At 41.9% G+C, this 22076-nt stretch overlaps 1 protein-coding gene across 1 annotated transcript in view; it reads right to left on the reverse strand.

The window, feature by feature from the left end:
* MYH10 (myosin heavy chain 10) overlaps positions 1-21332 on the reverse strand; it is a 104662-nt gene extending 83330 nt beyond the window's left edge. The window contains exons 1-3 of the mRNA XM_075044849.1: positions 21221-21332; positions 18089-18466; positions 4622-4778 (exon numbers count right to left, since the gene is read on the reverse strand). Of these exons, the coding sequence (XP_074900950.1) occupies positions 4622-4778; positions 18089-18433 (502 nt within the window). The 5' untranslated portion in view covers positions 18434-18466; positions 21221-21332. The remainder of the gene's footprint in view (positions 1-4621; positions 4779-18088; positions 18467-21220) is intronic.
* Positions 21333-22076: the final 744 nt, after the last annotated feature.

A 22076-nucleotide genomic window follows, 5' to 3' on the forward strand; every position in this document is an offset into this window, starting at 1 on the left:
TTGCAAATTGTATTACCAAACAGAATTAAGGTCAATGTTGTCACAGGGATTAGGATACCAATTCCTTATGACCATGTCAACTGTCCAGCAGCTGTGAAAAGCTCAGTCTTGCATTCTTTTGTGAAGCACTCCAACTCCAACCCTACACATTTCTGCATACAATTTTTGTCTAGGGCTAAACAATTTCAACATGCCTAGAAGCCTCTGGGTTATGCGTACTTATGCTTCAACATAACATTAGGAAAATGAAGAGAAAGCACAGGAGAAATCCACTAAACTACCCATGAAGTAACACTTACCCTACTACCACACTACTTTGAAAAATAATTGCTAGGAGAGAGGGGAAATCCAGTATGTAAAGCTGAATTGCATGTTATTATCTTCTGAGGTCAAGGCACTGGGTAATGAGCCTTTTCCTGAAGAGAAATCCTGTCATAATCAAAACGCACCCAAAGCCTTGCTAGCTTTTAATGTGTTCACATTTAATCTTTACTACAAGTCCTGCAGAAGCGGCAACACTTATAAGATCCAGCAATCAATGAAGTTTGCTTCTCCTCGCAAAACTTGCCTCAAATCCCTACTGCATCACAGCTGCACCACCACCACTGAACTGTTCATCTGCAACACTCAGCCATTAAAAACAATTCTGCACCTCCCTCTTTCTTGTGATAGCTTACACTAATCCAATACATCTCTCTGGAGAGTACTATTCCCTCTCCAAAATGGCAAACTGGGCTTCTTGAACATACTCTGTTTTACTGCTCTTCCCCCCACCTCTTTGTCCTCCATGTTTAACAAGCACTGAAATAGATTTTCAGCCCATTCTCTTCCCTACTAAAGGGCACAATGAGAGCTGACCTGTGAAGACTGCAGGGCTGAATGTCCCCCTAAACAGGAAATTCTTCAAAGGGACAAAAACAGAGAAGCAGTTCGATGACTGGCAGTTAGCAATGCTTCCAATACAACCTTTCCTAACAGAGAGCACACTGTGAAATGTAGTGCTCCATCTATATCACCAGTTTAACAGAATGGAGTATTTCCAGCAACATTTAAAGACAGGGAATAACTACTGAGATGACCATGCGTCAGTTCTGCCAACCAAAAATCCTTTTGCTTTCATAATCTACAAGAGAAATTTGTATTTTGTTGTTTAAGCACAAGTATTGTTTTAAACATGCAAAACTTCAGATTAGCAAAAACTTGATCTCTCATCATTTGTGCTCTGATTTAAAGGCATGAAAGCATTAAGATACTGAGTAACAGGTTACTCCCTGTACCAGATTACCAGCACAGAAAAAATGCATTTTAAAAGATAATGTTGTTCAGAGTCACACCTCAGGTCCAGGTATCCTGTTAATGAGTGCAAGCACGTCTCACAAACACCTACAAAATTAGTAGTTTATGATTAGCTACAAGGAAAGTAAACATGGATTATACCGAACAGGCCAGAAAAATACAGCCAACCACTTTCATTGACTTAAACTAGTGGTTAAGGTATTTCTATAAAGGTATGTTCATATTATCCAAAGGAATTGCACTCCTATGGTTTCAATTTCAGTTTTGAATCATAATAATTAAACTTTAGATATCAAATATGGGAAACACAGAAGTCATTCATATCAAAAGAAATCTATGAGTATGCTATAACAGCAAAATCATGACTGGCAATAGTACTGGAATAACTAATCTCCTCTACTACTACACTCTACCATCCTGTCTCTACCTCCCAAAGCAACATGTGCACAAACATGGACATGAATTGCAGAAAAACAGGTTTATAACTATAACTACGTGTTAGTAACTTACCAGCAAAAGCATCCTAGTCAAGGATTATGCTGCAAATTAAGTGCTTGCAGAGACTGCTGATGACTTAATCGGAATTGCTGTGATTCAAACAGGTAGTTCGTGATTAGAGACCTATTTCTACTAGCTAAAAGTTTGACATACATTCTCTGTTCCTTTAGTTTAAGACTGAAAGTCCAGCAAAACATAAAGTATAGTTAGAAAATTAAGGATACTTTGTGCATTATGTTAAATCTTTGGCAGGCAGGGAAAACATAGCTCTCCCTACCAAATTCTAGGCAAACTCAGTAGTTGACCTTGTGTTTCCACTGATAGCCAGAAAACATGTTTAATATTGTAATAATCTCCTACTGTTAAGACAAGTAGTATTTGATGTCCTAATGATTAGAAAACCTTAGTTGTTTTAATTGCAGGTTTTATTTACATGAAGACTTAAATTCATTTCCCTGAAGTGCCTGTCTCTCTGCACCAGGTCCCATCTAGAGGCTCTGTAAGCAAAGAGGGACCAGCACTGAGCGGCGTAGTCCCAGATTTCTCCTCCACTTACACCGTTTCAACATATTCATTAGTCATTCTTATTGTGACTGATCACTGCTTCATAAGCCTGTGCAAAGCCAGGGTGATTGTATAAAATCACCAATACAAATAGCAGCGAGTTTTCATACTTCAGGCAAGTGTATCTCCAGAAGTCTGTACGTCACCTTCCTCCTAAAAGAAGCAGCGTCTGTAAACAGTTTCATGAGTCCCCTATAAATTCAGAAGCAGCCCTGTTTTTCTCTTCCTCTGATCCAACCCAATCAGGCAAGAACAGTTGGTTTAGTAAAATATTTGCCAAGCACGAAACTGTTAATGCCTGTTCTAGAGTTTTTACTTATCCTTGGCAATGCAGTTGTGAAGGCAAACCATCAACAGGAAATTCACTGGTTGATTGCAATCGCTTGCTAAAATAAACAGGGAGTAGCTCCATACAGGTAAAGGGCACTAGATACACAGATCTAGTTAACCTTGAAGTTATACCCTAATAAATTGATCCTGTTGCATATTTTTCATCTACTCTTATTCCAATCTTTGGCTTCATTCTTTCAAATGAAAAGAATTCAGACTATCAAAATCAAAAAGAAAGCAAGCACAGAAACACACAGAGATTTGATACAAAATATAAACCTCCATATATCAGTACAGAAACAAGACAAAACTGTAAAAAAAACATGTACCATCATGTAAAAATTTTTTTCATTTCATCTTCCAAAAATAGTAAAATTTGTAGACATAGCAAGATCTCCAGAGATACAAATCAGTACTAGCATGGTATGTGAACAAATATATAGAGCACCTGAAGTGTGATAACTACTGACATTGACTTACTTTATTAGAGGACATTTGTCTCAAGAACTTTTCAAAACTTCTTGAGACAATTTCAAAAGATATTGAGCTTTTGGAGTGGGAAGCCCTTATCCACAAACCATTTGAGACTGCTAGGAATAAACTCCTTAAAATAATCTTAAAGTTTGCTCTATTCTTCCACACAAACTTGTTGTTAGAGGGTCTGCTGATGGGAGCTATTAGAGGCTGTTGTTCTGGTCAAGAGGCCATTGGCTTTTTTCCATAAAAACACAGCCCCAAATATCCATTGAGAAGCATGACAACTCTTGGTGGCCCCAATTTGCTGCTCTTCCATTGCTTGCCCCTGCATCACCCTGCTCAGTGGTGATGGCATAGTTTCTTCTGGGGTGAAAGAGCACTCAGCAATCCAGCAATCTGTAGTTTATTATTAAGCAGCCCTAAAGACAAAGGCACAACTGAAGAAACAAAGACTTAGAGTGATTTATTTAAAGATGGGAAATGTCTTTTTTAAAAAAGATTTACACTTAAATGGTTGGTTAACCTGGTAGCAGAAACAGTGTTTTCTTAGTCTGTGTGAACTAGGTCAAATAGCTTTTAACCTACTTCCAGTACACCTATAACACATCTATAGCAGAAAACATAGTAAGTTTTTCAGACCTGCCTCTTCATTACACACACTTTTCTAGATACAACATCCTGGTGTTCCCACTTCAGTAAAACAGCCACCTAAATATCAGCCAGTATTGGATAGTATGAGCTGTGTTTCCAACATACTATGTCAGAAGTGCAATTTTACAAGTTCAACAGCATGTGTTTATGTCAACACATTTATATAATGTCAGATTCACAGTTTTCATTATTTGTCCAGCACAGCCCTAAAGCCAAAATTTGAAGCATGTGCCCACCTTAAACTTACTCTCTATTCTACTACAGACATGACCTATACCAGTTTGGAGAAAAAAAATAAATAATTTAAAAAAAATCTTAAGAGGTTAAGCATTTCCCTGACCTCTTTTTGAACTGAAACATACTATTGTTTCATTGTCACTTCAGATTATTCGTCAGCTGCCAAAACACCAACATTTTTATAGAATTAGAGAAACAAGTCATTAACATACTTTAGCTTTCCCTTTTCAATCACAATTTTTCATTCTTACTTCATTCAAAGCCAGTGCACTAACATCTTTTGACATGAATCTTCTCTCTTCTTTTTTTAAGAAAAAAGTGTTTCTAATACAACTTTCAGTGCCACCAGCTGGCACAGTATATGCTGACAGAGGTCAACCTCCAAGTTATTTCTACTCTGAAAGTTTAAGGTTCCAGATAAGAAAGCTTTTTTCTCCCCTTCAAGTACTAGAAAATATTCTGATCATGTTAGAAGTTACTATATAGCCGAATAATGAAGCTCCTGAGTTTTAGGTGCATTACAAAGAGCTGTCAACTAACTGTTAAGTAACATTTAACTAATTCTTACCTTGTAGCATGCATCTATATGCAGATTCAGATATTGCATAAATGTGCGGTGGCATTTCATGACGCTTCTTCCCTCTGTACATCTCGATAATGTTTTCTGAATAGATCGGGAGGTTCTTGTAAGGATTTATAACTACGCAGAACAGCCCTGAATAGGTCTTAAAAAAAGAAACAACATTTCTGTTAGTAAACAGTATTGAAATAGAGCCATAAAGAGCAGAAAAGTTTTTTCACAGGTTCTATACTATTTATTTTAGAACAAAATTGAGGTCCTTTTTCTTGAGCAACTCAAAGTACATGCTATATTCAAATTATTGGTTTCTAGTTCTCTTAAAAGGCTCTTTAATTACCTGCATAAAAAGTAATTTAAAGATAATAAATGGGAGTAAACATGAAGTGAAGCATCTGATCTCTTTCCCACAGATATTTAAATCTCCCATTTGCCAAGTTACAGGATTTATAGACAACTTTTGATGTTCAACTCCTTCACCAAAATGTGCATTCAAAGTTATTTTCTCATTTTTGAAGGAACTGATTGTCTCGATTAGTCTAGTAAATAATTTGGAAAAGGAAAAAGCCTATTTCCAACCACCACTATTTCTGCTATCCTACTATTCTTTCATATTTGTATGTCTTTCCTGCCCATCAGCCTCTCAATCCCAAAGCAGTCTCCTCCTGGAGAGGTCATTCCCTCCACTGTCCCACCCCAGCTGATGGATAGCCTGGCAGCTGGCACTGCAGATGCCATTTCATACTCTGCTTTTCGAGCTGATACTGAACAGAAGTTATCAGGACTACTATAACATCAAGAAACTCAAGAACAAATTTTACATTGCTTATTTCATTGACTTCTATTGAGGCATTTCTGTTTAGTCAAAAAACGCCAGAAGTTTTACAAAATTGAGCACACATTGCAAACGATACATACAGGTCCACATTTCCCTGTAAGTGAAATATCAAAGAGTACTTCAGAACAGTTCAATCTCTGTTCCATAGAAGTTATTTATAAGGAAGTTATCATAAAAATAGATATGAAAGAAAAATGTATACAGTCAGCCACTGATACTTTGTTATCTGGGAGGGACAGATGAGCATCGTCTGGCTGTATGGGCCTTACTAGTTGTCAAAAGTTAAGCTCACAGACAGGCAGTTTTGCACCATGCAAAAAACAGAGCTAATCCATGGTGTTTCCCTAAACCAAGGCATCCGGATGGCTCTTGTCTTTTCAGAATCAACGCAAAATGATGGGTTTTAAGCAAGCAAAACCTCTCCATTCACCTATATTTCATCACATGCTTTGAAAGTGTGTTCTTTTTGGTCATCAATACTATTCACACCTTTACTAGCACAGGAACATTAGCAAGACACATCAGTTTTGACAAAAACAGGGAGTATCTTTCTGAATGTCAGGAAAGCTGTGGTTTTTACCTTTGCAGGCTGAGAGAAGATAAGGGACAGAGATACCAAGAAGACAGCATTAACAGCTGTTAAAAGCCTGTAGTATTAAGCAAGTAGCTCATTATTCTTACAACATTTGTAGATTTAAAAAATATTTCTGCTACATTTGTACGAACAGAGTAGCTGAAATTCCTGATCTGCCTTTTTTTTTTTTTTTTTAATATATAAAAGACTTTATTTGGAGGAAAAGGTGCCCTATTCTTTCTACACCTCCAAGGGATTCTGGAAAGACAGACCGAAGGTGATCTCTGAATTGAGTCAGAAGCACCATTGGTAAAAAAAAAGAACTTGGTTTTATGCCAGATGTTCTGACATAAAGACATCTTATGTCCTTATGGGACAATAACCTCTCTGCTTTGGTCAGATCTGCTGGGTGATAAGTACTGAAGTACCTTACCTAGGCAAACATCTTTGGTAATAAGGTATTTATTTCTCAAGAGAAAGGAAACAGATGTTATCACATCAACTGACCCAAGCATAAAGAACAACTTATCAGTCATTAACTCAACATAAGCATGGGTCTGTTGGCAAGTGGGCAGTTCCTCCCCAGCCTCATGTTCCTACCACTGTCCCTCTTGCCAGCATCAGCACCCTTGCAGTAACTTACCGAGCTGGATACTACTGAAGATAAATTTCAAAGAGAATTGGTTGGTAATAGAATCAGTTCCCTGATCAAAATCATTCATGGCCACTAGTGATACTTTAGGAGAGAGGGAAGGCAAGACAGTTATTTTAATAGCATGGTACAACTGACCAAGGAGCCAATTAATTGATAAATACTGGATCTACCTTCCTAGCCAGCCAGTTCCCTGTTGTACTCAACTGAGGTCATCCACATTCATCTATAATTACTACAGATGACAAGAAGGCATTGAGAATTACCATAAGCCTGATTTCCATTCTAGTCTTCAAATAAAGATAACTAGAAGGAAGGCACACCTTCCCCCAAGCCCATCATATCATCACCAGCTCAAAAATCACCAAACAGCACCTACACTGTGTTTTTCTACTACAGCCACATCTAATGAAAAAAAGACTTGTTTATTGCTGACTGCAAATGGGATCCGGTCACAAGCAAAAGAATTCACACAGCCAAAGTCCATTTCCTGATCTGTCCCAACACACCCCCTGACCAGTGTAATGGCATGAACATTTACTTAAGCCAGCAGACCTCTTTCCTCCAGGATGATTCTGGACTCTTATCCAGCAGGAGTTCTGAGCCCAGGTCTGTTTTTCACCCACCCAGCTTCAGAGACTTGCAATTTACCTCCATGGGCTGCTGTTTTGTATCTTACTGTGGATGGGAACTCTCAAAACAGTGACTGATAGTTAAACTGTAAGGGTACTGCTGTATATACTAGCTATATTACAGTCACCCTCTTTCAAGATCAACACCTCTGCAAATTAATCTAAAACTTTTATCAGTTGTTTTGGTACTTTTATGTTCACAAAGGAAAGTTGTTGGGTTTTCCCCAGTATCACTGCCCTTCCCCAGACATGAATAAACTGAACTTGTAAGTTAAAAAAAAAATAAATCTTAAGTGCTAGGATAAGAACAGCTATTTCAAGATTATCCTTCCCTCCTCCCCCGAGTTGCTTTGGCATCTTTTGTTTATTTCCCCAACACAGACATGTAGTAAGTGTTATTACTGTTTAGCTACATAAAGAATTAATAATTTATAAAACCAAACTTAACAATCCTTCAGACCTCTATTGATGATAGTCTAGAAAGGCTTCTAGGTTAGGTATCTCCCAATGAAGTAATTGGATGGATTAGTGAACCTGGAATGATCAGAATAAGCAAAGTCCAGCTAGATGCCAACATAACTCAGCCAATCTAGAGGAAGACCAGCAAATGTCATGGGCAAATGAAAAGGGTTAATTTAAGAAGCTCTATATTGAACAAGGCCAAATTAGAAAAATTAGAAGTTAGGAAGCACAAAATTCTACTGTTTCACCAGTGCTGGGGTTCATTTATTTGAAACTAAACCTAAAGGATAGGCTTTTATCCCTGACCATTAAGTCTGTATCACAACATAGCTCTTCACATGCAGCACCTTGAACTCCAACATCTTGATTTCCTGCACATTTGTCACTCTGTTCACTCTCCTGCTGTTTCCCTGCAGAATTTAAAAATCACACTGTCTTCAAAACATCACCACACTGTACAGCCTTAATTTATTCAAAGGAAGATGGAACTGAGTTCTCCCACAAGGCTCCCAAGTTTCATGACCATCATCTATTGCAGAAAGCAACATATGAACACATTGGTGGGTTCTTTTTGTGGCTTGGTAAGCATATAAACACAGAAGGGATGCTTTTATTGAGTCAAATTTAATTGGGAGGGAAGTATATGGTACAAAAGTTTTATACAGCTATTTTATAACTGCAAGTATCACCATACAAGTATATTACTCTAAGACAGCAGATTGGAGGTACGGGCTTTCTGCATGCAAATTGAAGACATGAACAGTAGGCTGAGATTGTTTACACACCTTGAAAAGCTTCTTGGTGACCAGCTATAGAAAGAATTAACAGTAATACTTGCATACCTGCCTTACAAACGGACACCCTACTTAATGAATACCACCATGTAGCTGTTAAAGATGCCCAGAGCTTTCAGACATGCCACAGGGGCAGAGTGATGTCCTCTACCTCCTCTCTGTTCTGCAGTAGTTGGACTCTGCCAAAACTGTCATATCTGAATTACAGTTGGGATCAAGCACTGAAGAGCTACAGTAACTAGCCAGTCTGGATGAAGAACCAGACTTCAATAATTTTTCAGCTGACAGAGGCAGATATGTATATTAAGAACTTAAAGGCAAATAAAGATGCTTATTCACCTTGAGATCATGGGATCAGCTGCAAACAAGCTAGTTGCTTGAAACACACACATTTTTGCTTTACCAAGGAACAGGATATAGACAATATCAACCAACAGCTATAAGGCCGGTTGGAATGTACACTCTCTAGGCAAGGCTCCAGAGACAAACAGTAAAGCAGTGCTCTGACAGAGGCTTCTTATACAAACTCTCCTTCAGGACACTAATTGTGGAGTTTGAATGTTTCCAGATGCTTACAAGCCTTTATCCAGTAGTATATCATTTAGTAATTTGGATTTCAGTAAGCTATCCCAGACTGCGGAGTTCAGATTCCTGGCACTGGCCTATTTGAAGACTACATTATATTCCTAGCAGTAAGCAACCTGAGAAAGAGGTATATGTAAGTGAACTACTAGCAAATAGAGAGTGCATTATTTCCAGGTGAAAGCACATGGGAATTTAGGCTCTAAATTTGGAGTGTGGGCTCCAAAGCAAGAAAGGTTTTCATGGCCTGTCTTCCCTTAAAACTATATGAAACCTCCATTGTGTATACACATATGGTGGTATTAGTGTCAAAAGCCTTGTACAATTCCTTAGATTAATAGCTCAGCTTTACAGTTTTTGCATCAAGGAATATGCTGTTACAACTGTTAGGTTCGTTCCTCCTGCCACAACATCAAAAGGCCTTTTCAAAACATCACTTCAGAGTGCATTAGCAAGATGCAGGTAAGTTTTTCGGATTTGTAACAATCAGTTTGCATCACCTGAGTATCCAGGCTCAACATTTATCTCCAGTTCTTCAAATATAGAGAGTGACAGATTTACTCCATTACTACATAAATAATTAAGCTGAAGTAAGCATCTAGACATCTCCTATTATTACCTGAAATACAAACCAGCAGTTTCTAGCCTAGAAAGCAATACCTGTTTTAAGCAGTATCCCATATACTAATGGGGTAGAGCACGTTCTCCAGATTGGTAAATTGCATCATCATAGCATTTTCTTGTCTGGTTTCACTTCCTGAGGTCATGGACATGCTTTTCACACTCCAATTCCCATTAAGTCCTCTGATCTTGGCATGGTTTTCTCATGTACTATCTCTTCCCCAGAATGATGCAGTTATCCAACCCTAAATTCAAGCCTTAAAGCAGGGCAGGCAGCTCTTCAGTCTACAATGGCAGAAAAGTGAGGCTGTGGCCTGGAGTGGAACATGTTCTCTGCTTTGCACAGCAGCTAATCCCCAGCTACAACCCACCTCTCCTCAGGGCAGAGGCAGAGGAGCCACACAGCTGGCCCAGCACCATGGGCAGCCCCCACACCACCACCATGAGCCCATACTACCCAGCCAGGGCACAGTCAAAACTGGAACCCAGAAGTTATTGCAGACATCTCTGTACAAGCCCAAACTGCTAGTTTGGGGGGGGGGGGGGGAAGAAGAGTCCTGTTGGCACCCAGGAGCTTGGAGTTAAGGCTGCCAACAAGGGAAAGGAACCCCCTGCAGGGTAATGGGAACCTCAGCTCTGACCAAGGCTGGGGGACAAGCACCACTGACTGTTACTCAGGGCAACTGAAGAGTAAAATTTGCGCACGAGGAGAATGAGAAAGGGAAGGAGCACAACACACATACAAGCTATTGAAGCACAGCCCAAGCTTTAGAGGACTTATCTATTGATATTCTCTACAACTATCACTAAAGAGAGGACATTCACCAGTACTGTAGTTTCACATTTATAGCCTTCAGGTTATGTGTTTAAGGAGATAAAAACCAACATTAAATCAGCTGTGCAGGTTATACTCCTGCTTAGTAAACTCGCCACCTCTCAGAGAGAGACAGGCTCAGTGTCACAGCCACTCAGACAGCATGACTGCTTCAGCCACAGCAACTGCTAAGACATAAAACATGATCTCAGGTTGCACCAGGGTCAGAAAAGTATTAATATCCTTTCATAAGGCTCCTGTATAGCTGCATGTTGGAGCTTGATTGCTCTACAGAAGGCTTAGAACAGGCTACCTGTGCCTTCTGATGCAGGCATACAGCTTGAAGGGGTGTCTTGCAACACAGTGCATTCCACAGAGCACTTGGAGTCCATAATCCAATTTATTGCACCTTTTTAGGCTGCTAATCTACCATTTTTAATAGAAGCAGAGAATATGACAAGAACATGCACTTTTTTCAAACCTCTGCTTGCCTGAAGGCAAGGAGGGCATTGATTCACTTCCCTCAAATCCCTCTGACATTTCTAACAAAGTAAAACCCTACACAGGACTCTCTCAACTTCATCACATTTATGAGTTCTCCAGAAAATCAGAGTTAATTTAAAAATAAGTTCTTGTGTCAAAACAGCCCTTATAATTTGAACCCCGGCATTTCTTCTGCACTATATTATTTACTAGATCCAGTGACTGGTTTGTGTTAAGGAAGAAGATGAAATTAAGTAAACTCTTGAGAAACAAATTTCTTACAGGTTCTTTTGATATCAGTCTTCACTACCCCATAATGTGAAACACTCCCAACTGGACCAGCACGAAAATTAAAGCAAACAGAACACAGAAGCTTACATAATAACACAGATTGTTCTAGGTTACACTCTGGCCTCACAAGAGGCAGCAGCTTAAGAGAAGAAACAGCTTATAGACAGTTCCTCAAGTGCAGTTTTGTAAGAGCTTCTACCCACAGCAGGCTCTGGAACTAGGGACTACAGCGTATTTCTCATTCGTTCCCCCTTCTGCCCCAATAAAATGGAAAGTACATTAAAAAATGAAATTAGCACAGGGCTGCAGAGCAATTACAGAGGTAATGCTTGTAATTATCAAAAAATACCTGCTAAAGTATTTTTGGTTGCACAATAGTAAGCATGTTTTCTTCTTTACTGGTAGAAAGAAAACCCAGTAGGCATATACACAGAGAGAAATAATTAGCAGCAAGGTTCCAGGAGCTGTCAGCCTTACATAAACAGTTTCCAACCCTTTTGAAAAAGTCTTTACAAAAAAAAAGTCAAGGAGTGAGCAGGGAAGATAATGTAAAGTTCATTAGAGTTTGAAGGACTTTGAAGTTGAATCTAAACCTTTCCTCAATACTGCTTCACCATCTTTTTATCCTTCCTCGAGGAACAACAAAACTAGTCATTTCTAACTTGACTTCACCTACAGCATGCACACATCTTAGGCCACATGCTCCCACCTTAAACTCTCTAGCTGAGCACCCAAAACATGGGACATGGGCTCATCAACAACAGACAGGACCAGGGGAACATCCCACATACAGTCACACCAAGGCAAGAGGCCATCTGGATACTGACATGGGTTAATAGAAGTCAAGCGTTTGAGAAATTCTATTAATTCTAATCCTTTTGACTGAATGAGGTCAGGAAGCAGTTAAGTAGTAGTTGCAATGATTTATGGTTGTATCAGCAAACTACATATAATCACAACTGTGGGCAATGGACTTCCTCCAGGACAGCTGGGACTAGAACAGATGTGGCAACAGCAACATTTTTTTTTAAATAGATTTTTATAAAGCCCATTAGATTTTGAATAGCTTAGTTTTTACTGTAGCTTAATGACACCCTATGTTTGAGGGAGCAATTTCTTCATCCCATCTTACAGCACGGGATACAGGAATGGGAACTTTTGACTTCACAAGACAGACTTCTGGTCCTGTGATATCTTCTTTCAGTTTGATTATCTTTTCTAACTCGAACATTTATAGACCCATTGAGTAGACAACATGCCATTTATCCAGGAACTTTTCAGGTATTAGCCTGCACTTACCAGTCAGACCATTAAAATACAGCCATCTGCAACTCAGATGTTATATTTGTCTGGAAAAATCAGTAAGGTGTGTCAAACCTCCATACTGTTATTGTTTGCTATCCATACTATTAGTGTTTGCTAATGCACTTAACAAGAAACCCATTTTGGTTTAAAAAAATATTTCTGTTAACAAGATGAGCATAAGGTTATGTTTTTACATTCATTAATAGAGTATGTAAGAACATAAACATTTGAAGTATGCTTTAAAAGGGAAATGGAAGGGTTTTTCTTGCCATCAAAAGAGGTACTGACACAAAAGCAGAGTTCCATTGTCTGCAATATCAAGAACAAGTTGCTTTCCATCTAAGTAGAAATGAGGTATTTACATTCCTGATCTATGCAACTAGCTGCATTTTGAGTAACTGAAATGCTTTTTAAAAAGACTTAAAAATTCAAAACTCTAGGAAAGTTATATCCAGAATGCTGCCTAACAAAGCATTGAAACATTATTTAGAGTGATCAGGAACACTCCTGACCACTTTAAGAGGTATAGCAGCTCTTGCTCAAAAAACAAACAAACAAACCAACCATCTTGCCCTGAAGCGAAAAAGGACTCTCAAACTGCACACTAACTAGTCAGTCTCTCTTCCAAGTGCAGAGAAAACATAATGGTAAAAAGCAACCTAAATACTTTAAAAAAAAAAAATACTGACACAGTTCTTCCTTTCAGATCACCTATATGAGTCAAATTGGATAGTAAACTTTGAGTAGAAGCCTAATTTTGAACATAACTGACATGCCTATATATAAGCTTTCTGAATAGACACTGAAGCCAATATGTTGTTGATATTGAATTGCAGAGATCAAGACGGAAAAAAACACCTCTTCCTACACCAGAAATTCCTTTGCAGCTTTCAGACCTTATTTGTAGCCGTCCACCAAAGCAACTAAGTATTTCTCCCCTCCATATTGTCAAGTGCAGCATCTGTCCTCCTAGCACCTTATTTTCAGACTAAGTTCTCCTTCTTGTTTATCTCCCCTGCCACTCCCACCCCTTCCAACCAAAACCAGAGACCCATTTCAAGTGTCTCCTTTTTCCCAGGACTCCAACTGAAGGAGACAGCTATAGTTTGGACAGCCAAAGTCAATTCTTCAGCTGGGCTTCACACACACACCCCCAACAGCAAACTGACACCACAAACCTGAGCCATGAACAAAACTGCTCCTGAACATCTACAGCTTACAGCATAGCAGTTTAAAAATTGAAGTCAGTGATTTCCTACATTCAGGTACCATATTGGACCATGAAGAGTTTGGAAGCTAGCTCATGAGAAACCCCAAACTTCATGAAGCAGTGACATGGAGCAGTCATCTTGCCCAATTACAGCTTGACACAAATCATTACGGCAACAGTGGTCTTGAGAACCTGTTAGCATTCAAGGCTGATAGACCCTTAACTTCCACTCTTTCCAGTGGATGTCTCCATTTCATTGTCTGATTCAAAGATTATTTCCCCCCACCCCATGAAATCCTATTTTGCTGACATGACTTAAGCAGGAACCAAAATCTAGGGCTGATATCTAGGTGCCTTCACAATGGCATTTTACATGCAGGTCTTGTAAAAATAGAGATGTTTCCTCACTCAGGCTACAGACCTTGGTGACCAAAACCTCTGATAACTAGACTCTTAAAGCAATGCCCCCAGAAAGATATCTGGAACTCAGTTCATCATGGTATAAGGATATTCAAGAACCACCACAAAACCAGTCTGAGCAAAATCACATTTATTCCAAATCTTCAAAGGACCTCCTAAGCCTTTGGGTATTCCTCCTGGGTGCCCTTACAATGAACTACCTCCAGTTTCTGATCTACAGCTATGAAGGATATTACTAAATACAGGCTGAAGCTAGTGTTAAAGCTGGGCACTCTAAAGCAGAGCAGCCAAAATAGTAGTTTTATATGAAGCTGAAGAATTGACAGTTCACAAGCATTTAAGGTAACCAAAAGCCATGAGAAGCTGCCACTACAGCAAGACAGGAGAGGCCAATTTAGAATATTAGTGATTCAAATGATACATCCCTGCCATAAGAAATGCTGATAACCCTAGAAAAGCACAAAATTTGGAAAAAATCAGCTATGAAACACATGGAAGAGTACAAATGCCTACCAAAGGTAGAAGTAATGAGAAAAAAAAACTGCTGTAGATGGCTGCACCTTCACAGAACCAACACTTGCACTTGATGAAAACCAAGCCTCAAACAGGAGCAGGGATATTCTTGGGGACTCTCAGATTCTGCACTACCATGCTTAGTCATTGACAGGTTAAGGAGATAAGTCCAAGTGCAAGAACTCACAATGATAGATTTACCCATTCTCAGGGGTGAAAATATATATATATAATATACCCCAAAGAATTTGCAAAGATAGTACAGCTTCTCTAGGAAAGACTTTTTTCTAACATATTCTTCAATTACACTCAAAATAAACTTTGTGGCAAGAAATGGAATAGGTGATATTAAAAGTGGAGCAAGAAATGAAGTTATTTCATCTCCAAAGCAAAACTGGGATCTCTATAGTTTACACTCCAACCATTCTTCCCAGCAGTTCTTGTACAAGTTCTGCTACCTTTCATCTTCTATGCTGTCATGAACAGACCAGAAATAAAAGACAGGACCAAGCATGGACATCACACTTTTACAAGCCACTGGTCTTCCACACTCTCCATTTGAGTTCATCTCCCACAGCACAGTAATGATGCAACCCAGAGCCCCAGATCATGCCACTTGGCAGACATTAGAAATGCTAGAAGTTCCAGAAACTCCTCGCCATCCCTACTTAGATGTCACATGAAACTCTTGATGGAATGAGCATCACTGCCCAGGTCATGCCGACTGGCACTAGCTAGCTTTAGTCAGCCCTCCCTGTTCCTCCAGCAGTGTCATCTTGGAGAGGTAGATTATAGACAGATGACTAGACCCACTGGCCAAATCCCTCAACTCGTTTGTTTCCTTTCTAGGGATTGAAAGGAAACACGTATCTACTTCAGTTGACAGACCTTCATCTTCTACTTCCTAGAAAGGCAACACTGCATGCTGCCTATTGTGACTTAAAGGAAACCAAATCAGATTTACCATCTCCATCTTAACTACTTGAGACCAACATCAAAATACAAGATTTCAGTTTGGTTATTATGGGAGTACTATCTGGAAATCAAAACATACCCTTAACCAACTCTTGTCACAGCCAAACCACCATAATTCTCTTCATCAGCTCAGTTAACTTTGACTCTTTTTCTTACGCCATAAGAACTTCAGCAGGATAGGCAAGCAATGGCAATTGCTCTGGGCTGTGCAGTAAGCAGCAGCAATGACAGCGCCACATTCAAGAAGTTTAGGGATCCCTGACAGAGAACCCTACCAGAACTAAAATCCCCACCAGCTCAAGTCCTTGATGAAGTTTCTCTCCATGGCCTGTTGATCTTTGCCAGCATTTAGCCTTTACTCTAACAGTGCTTGCAACCGCTTCCCCCTCCCCTTCAAAAAACAAGCTGAATTTTAATTTCAGACAAGAACTCATTGTTACAGCTGCATACAAACATTATTCTTGGTAAGAGTAGTATCCTCCAGCAAGGTTCCTGCAACTCAGACCTCCAGTTAAGGCCAACAAATCCATTAGCTTCTTGATCCCAACCAACTTCTTCCAGCTTGGGGGCAGGGGAGGTCATTAGTAATATACTGATGAGGTAATCCTCCTATGTGACAGCAGTATCTCAATGCCAAGGAACCAAGTTTTAGAGTCTGCCTCAACAGTTAAAGAATGAAAGCAGAAAGCACCCTTTTGGGAAGGGGGAGTGGGGAAAAAAAAAAAAAAAGGTAAGTCACCCATAGGATATCAGTTAAACTCCACATATACAGTAAGCCAGCCTTTCAAAAAGCGAAGGTTTTTAATTTGTCAGTCATCCAAAGTAACACAGTACTGTATCATCTGTGTATATAGAAGAGTGACAGGTTCTCAACGCCATCCTCCAGAAGCATTTGTGGCTATGTTTACTATATGGAGTCCTTGGACTGGAACTTGCTTTGACATTTAAGGCCTTCAGCTTTTAACCTTCATAATGAAATACAGTTGTAATAGTTGTAATGAATTTCATAACAACTAGCATTATGATTGATACATATACTGAAAGCTTTTGACCTATCAACTTGTTTACTTTTAATTTTCAATCCAGTCCTTACTAATTATCCAATTAGTTTACTTATAAGCTTGCAGAAAGCATTCCAGAAGTATTTTTCACTGAGCTCTGCTGTAAGAGTCTTGGTGGAAGGCCTTGGAAGGGTAAAAACCAAAAACCCACAGAGGAAACTGACAAAGAAGCACAAATATGAAGAATATTTTGAAGTTGCATATAATTTTTAGGAAGTCCAAATATTACCAAGGTCTAAGCAAAAAAGGTACCCCATTAATACCCAAATGGAGGGGAAAATGAGCCAACTAACTAGCGGAACTAAATAAAGTGGATTTAAGTGTTAGAACAAGTGTTTATTAAAATGAGCCAAGCATTTAAACAGATGTTCCAGTTTCTTTTAAGATAGAAAGTCTACTTGTAGCTCTTAATGATACTCTGACTCAACAAGTCACTATGCAATCACTTTGCCAAGAGACAAGGAGCTACTCTTAACTGTACAGCACAGACATTCATTTAGTATTGTTCAAGGAAGGAACGGGGTCAAAAGCAGCATCAATGGCGTTGTGATTCCTAACTCTATAGAAAGATAGTGATAAGCCAGATGTTCCAATTAGTGCTTCAAAACCACTGAAAAAAGAAAGCTTTATCTTATTGGTTTATTTTAAGCACTTGAACACATTCTTTCCTGGCCCACTAAGTTGATATTAGATTCCAAAAAGACATTTGGCATTCCTAGCACTCTCCAACTTCAGCTTTTAAATAATAGCATAGCCTCTTATTATAATTTTTAATACGCAGCAAGGTAAAACAAGATATATGCTTATTCATATGAGCAATTAAACAAGAGTAATTCAGCAAAGTTAGGTTTTGTAATCTCTCGTCAGCTCAAACAAGCCATTTGATACTATTCACTGTATCAGTTAAGCATGTCTGAGGCAAGTGCTCTAACGAGCGGCATGAGCTAAGCACCCAGAGTTGCCATTTAGCATTCTATTTTTGAAAGATGCTTGCAGAATTATTTCCATAGGAGAATTTTTTATTATTTGTTTTATGACAACAGAGTTCTTGACCTGTACACAGCATGGAAAAAGACCCTGGGCTAACCTAAATACTAGGGACACTAAAGTATTTAGGCTACCAAAATCAGAAACAAGACCCACTTCCTCTGTTTCAAATGGGTAGAAGAATGGGAATCAGGTAAGTTCAGCTGAATTAGCACCTGTAATGAATCTAATAATTAGTACTTACATAGATAAGCCCAGAGTAATACCGATCCTTTAAATTATGCAATACAGAGGCTTCATTTAAACAGGTTAATTCTGCCATGTCTTCCACTTTGGAGAACTTGGGAGGATTCATCTTCTGAATATCATCTTTATTGACTAGTGCTTTCTTTCCGTTCTCTGCCAGTTCGACCAACACTTCATCCCCTTTTTCCTCCTTGATGCTGGCTGCCTCAAAACCATGGCGTTCTGAAGGAATCCACACCAATTTTTTAGCAGTCCAATCAGCCTGGGTGGCAGGGTTGTAGATTACAGCCCTATCCACAAAGAGGTATCTCTCCGGATCTTCCTGTCCGGATCTTTGTGCCATTGTAGGAAGTGAAGGTATCCACTATCAGTTACCCTGTAAATTGGAGAGGAAAAAAACAAAAAGTACATTACATACTATATTCTTATCGATGAAATGAATGGAGCTATGGCACATCAATAAAATGATCTATCACAAGTATCTGCATCTTCTCTTGATGAAGCAGCATCATTCATTTCTTCCATAGTCTAAAGAAGTTGCTATACAACTGAGAGCCCCTAGTCACTCAGCGGCCCCCTCTGAATAAATCAACTGCCACACAAAAGTTAAAGTGATCTGTCAGGTATAATCCCAGACCCAGTACAGGAAACGCAGTATAAACTGGTTCTAATTGTGTACCAACTAAGGAGAGACATTGCAACAATGTGAGAGCTACAAGCAGGAAAAACACGCATCTGTCTTCTGTGCTTAAATAAGGAAGAAGAGCAAATTTAATAAGAGCTTGCCCGTAAACTCAGCTTTACTTGAACAGTAAAAAAAAATAAGAAAAAATAAAAAAAGATCGATATCAAAATATTTTAAAAAAAAAAGTTCAGTGGATAGCTAACTACAGTAACCAGAAGGTGACAAGAATGTTTTCAAATGTGGATTTTCAACTACAGACAAGCACTTGAGACACTTGGGGTTTCTGCAAGCCATTAAGCTAGCTAAACTTTGCTCATATTCTTCCTGAAAAACATAAGACTTTGCACTTCTACAGCCTGCTTCTGTTCTGTTGTGAGCACTGACATTACCATATTCCAAAAAAATGTCTCCAGATCTCAAGTTTACCTTGAGGCTCAAGACGCAGCAAGGACTGATGTTAGATTTTCCAACAGCTTCACAAGTAGTTTGGAGGGGAAAGAAAAACTGCTGACAAGAGCTCCTGCGCACTCATTTTACTTATTTGCCTCTGTCTAAGAGACGCCACTGCATCTTTTGTTAATACTACTGTCACATCCAGGATTCCTGGAGCTAGCAATTTCATCTGTAACTGCCTGGGGAACAATAAGGTCAACCTGACACCTAGTACTCAGGTCATTAAATATCTTGTTTTTTCACACACTAGATCTTTTCTGCTGAAGAATGTTACATTAGCTAATTGTAGCCTTTTCCAGCAGGCAACCTAAAGGTTAGCTTCAAAAGCAAGGAAGGTTTCGCAAACTGCATCTGTCATCTTGCATACTACGGTATGCACCCTGATGGAAGTTCTGCAACACACCCATCCTCAGAACATGTAATTAAATACAATAGTTGTGTCTCCATCTTCAGTGTGGACATTGGTTACATTGTCCAACTTTAATGCAAAGTAAGCATGAAATCATTGAACCCTTCAGAGGTTTGAGGAGCAGACTGTTTACTACAGTTGGCTTAATTCAAATCAAGAGGTGATGACTCAACATTTAAAGTATTTTAGAAGAGCCTCTGAGAGAAAAACCTCAGTGAAGAAAGGGAATTGTTGAGGGGACACCTTAAGAGATAGGTGGACTCCTCAGCCAGGAGAATGAAGATATTCATCAAGGAATGCTACCTTTGGCTCAAGAAGCCCACAAGTTTAATATCCGAGCCTCCAACCCCAGTTCAGAAAGCTGATTGTTGGAACGCCAGCTGTAGTCTAGCACAGTGGAGACAAAGACCTGAAACACCATTGCTGCCCTCGTGTGCAAATGCATCTCGGTGTCAAGTCTCTGAAAGCTCCCTGGCCAGGTATGACAGACAACCAAACGCATCCATGATAAGCTCAGTCTCGGTTTTGCACACTGAGACGTAGCGAAGCCTAGAGGTCAAATAAAACTCACACGACAAAATTAATCATTATCGCTCCCCATTGGAATTAAAGGCTGAAGACCGAAATGAATGCATGGACTGACTTTATAGCAGTCCCTGAGGAAAATACCTAACATCGGGGGATCACAGACAGTTTCAGGGTCATTCTTCCACTTTGGCTTTTAATTCCACAGAGCCCATCACAAAAGACCTTCTGCAGAAGCAAAGCAAGTTGCAGCTTACTCTACTCAAGGCTCCCCTGTTAACAATGGCATTCAAATGAAATACACAAATGAGCACATTTATCATGCAGGAATCCAGCACTCCCAAAAGACGACTAGTGCAAGGAAAAAAAAAAAAAAAGAAAGAAAGAAGGAAAGAAAAACCCTACACACGTTCTGCTTCTCTAAACAAAAAGGGGGTAGGGGGAGCACCGGCGGAGATGGGGAGTGGCATCCCTCCGTGCAGCCCGGGCATTTTCAAGGACAGGGGCAGCCCGAGGAGCCGCAGAAGCCGCACCGCCCCCGGGCGCCGAGGGCTGATGCTCGCCGCCGTCCTGCTGCGGGAGCGACTGCGGAACCTCCCCCCCGGCAGGGCCGCAGGCCCCGCCGCCGCCCCGAAAGACAAAGGAGGCGGCCCGGACCGCTCGGCCCGGCGGCGGCGGCCCCCTCCCCGGCGCAGCCCGGCCCCAGCCCCGCGCCCCCCACCCAGCCACCGCCCCGCCCGCGCGGAGGCTGCGGGAAAGGGAGAAAATGGCCACCTTCCCCTCACCGATGCAGCCGGCAGCGGCGGCGATGCGGCGGAGGAGGGGGGCGCGGGGGGGGGGGGGCGGAGGACGGTGGGGGGGATGCGGCGGAGCGGGCGGGCGGGACGGACGGCGCGGCCCACACAAGGGGGTCTTTGTGTGCCGGGCCCGCCGCCCCGCCCCACCCCCACCGCGGGCGGGCCCGGCCGCGCGCCCCCGGCGAGCCCCCCCCCCCGCCCTCCCCAGCCCAGCCCAGCCCGCCCCGGGGAGCTCGGGGCCGCCGGTCCCCGCCGCCTCACCTGTGTAGCGCCCGGCCGCCGCCGTGCCCCGGAGCTCGCGCCGCCCGCCCGGCTCCTCAGCACTCGCGCCGCTCCGCCCCTCGCCCGCCGCGCTCCTTTAGCGCCACACCGAGCCCTCCGCCCCCCGCTCGCCGCCGCCGCCGGCCCCGCCCCCGCCGCCGCCGGCCGCCGCCCTCCCATTGGGCGACGGCCACGTCCGTCCGCCGCCGCGCGCTCGCCCATTGGCCCGCGGCGCGGCCGCTCTCCAGCCACGGCCATAGCAACCTCCACACGCTACCCTCCGAACCCCGCCTCCCGGCCTCGCCCCGCCCCCTCAGCGCTCACTGGCGGGCTCCGCCCGCCCGTCGGCCCACAGCGCTCCTCTCACTGGGCGCCCGCCACGCCTGTCGGGCCGGGCTCCGCCCCGTGCTGCAGCACGCCCGGCGGGGGGCGCGGCGCGTCCCCGGCGCTGCAGCGGGCGGTGCGCGCGGTGCTGCAGCGCGGGGCGGGCGCGCGCTTCCCCTTCACCCACCCTGCCCTCCCCCCACCCCCCCCACCCGGCGGCGTCCCTGTATTTTGGGTCGATGAAGGGTTTGGCAGGTCCCGGCTCCCGGGCCGGCTTCCACCGACGTGAGAGATAACGGGGAAACGCGTCCCCGGGCGCTGGAAGCGAGCGCTGCCGGCCCGCCGGGCTCCGGCGGCGGCGCCGTGCTGGGGGCTCGGGGTCGCCTCACGCTGTCCTCAGCGGTGCTGGTCTGAGGTGGCGGTCACTGGTTTCCAGGCCCTGGGCGGGATGGCGGTCCGGCAGAAAAGCAGCTGGACCCGATTTCCAAACTTCCAGTTCCAGAAACTCTGCCGCAGCCCTCAGTAATTGCTC

The sequence above is a fragment of the Buteo buteo genome, chromosome 13 (assembly GCF_964188355.1).
Source record: "Buteo buteo chromosome 13, bButBut1.hap1.1, whole genome shotgun sequence".
Lineage (NCBI taxonomy): Eukaryota > Metazoa > Chordata > Aves > Accipitriformes > Accipitridae > Buteo > Buteo buteo.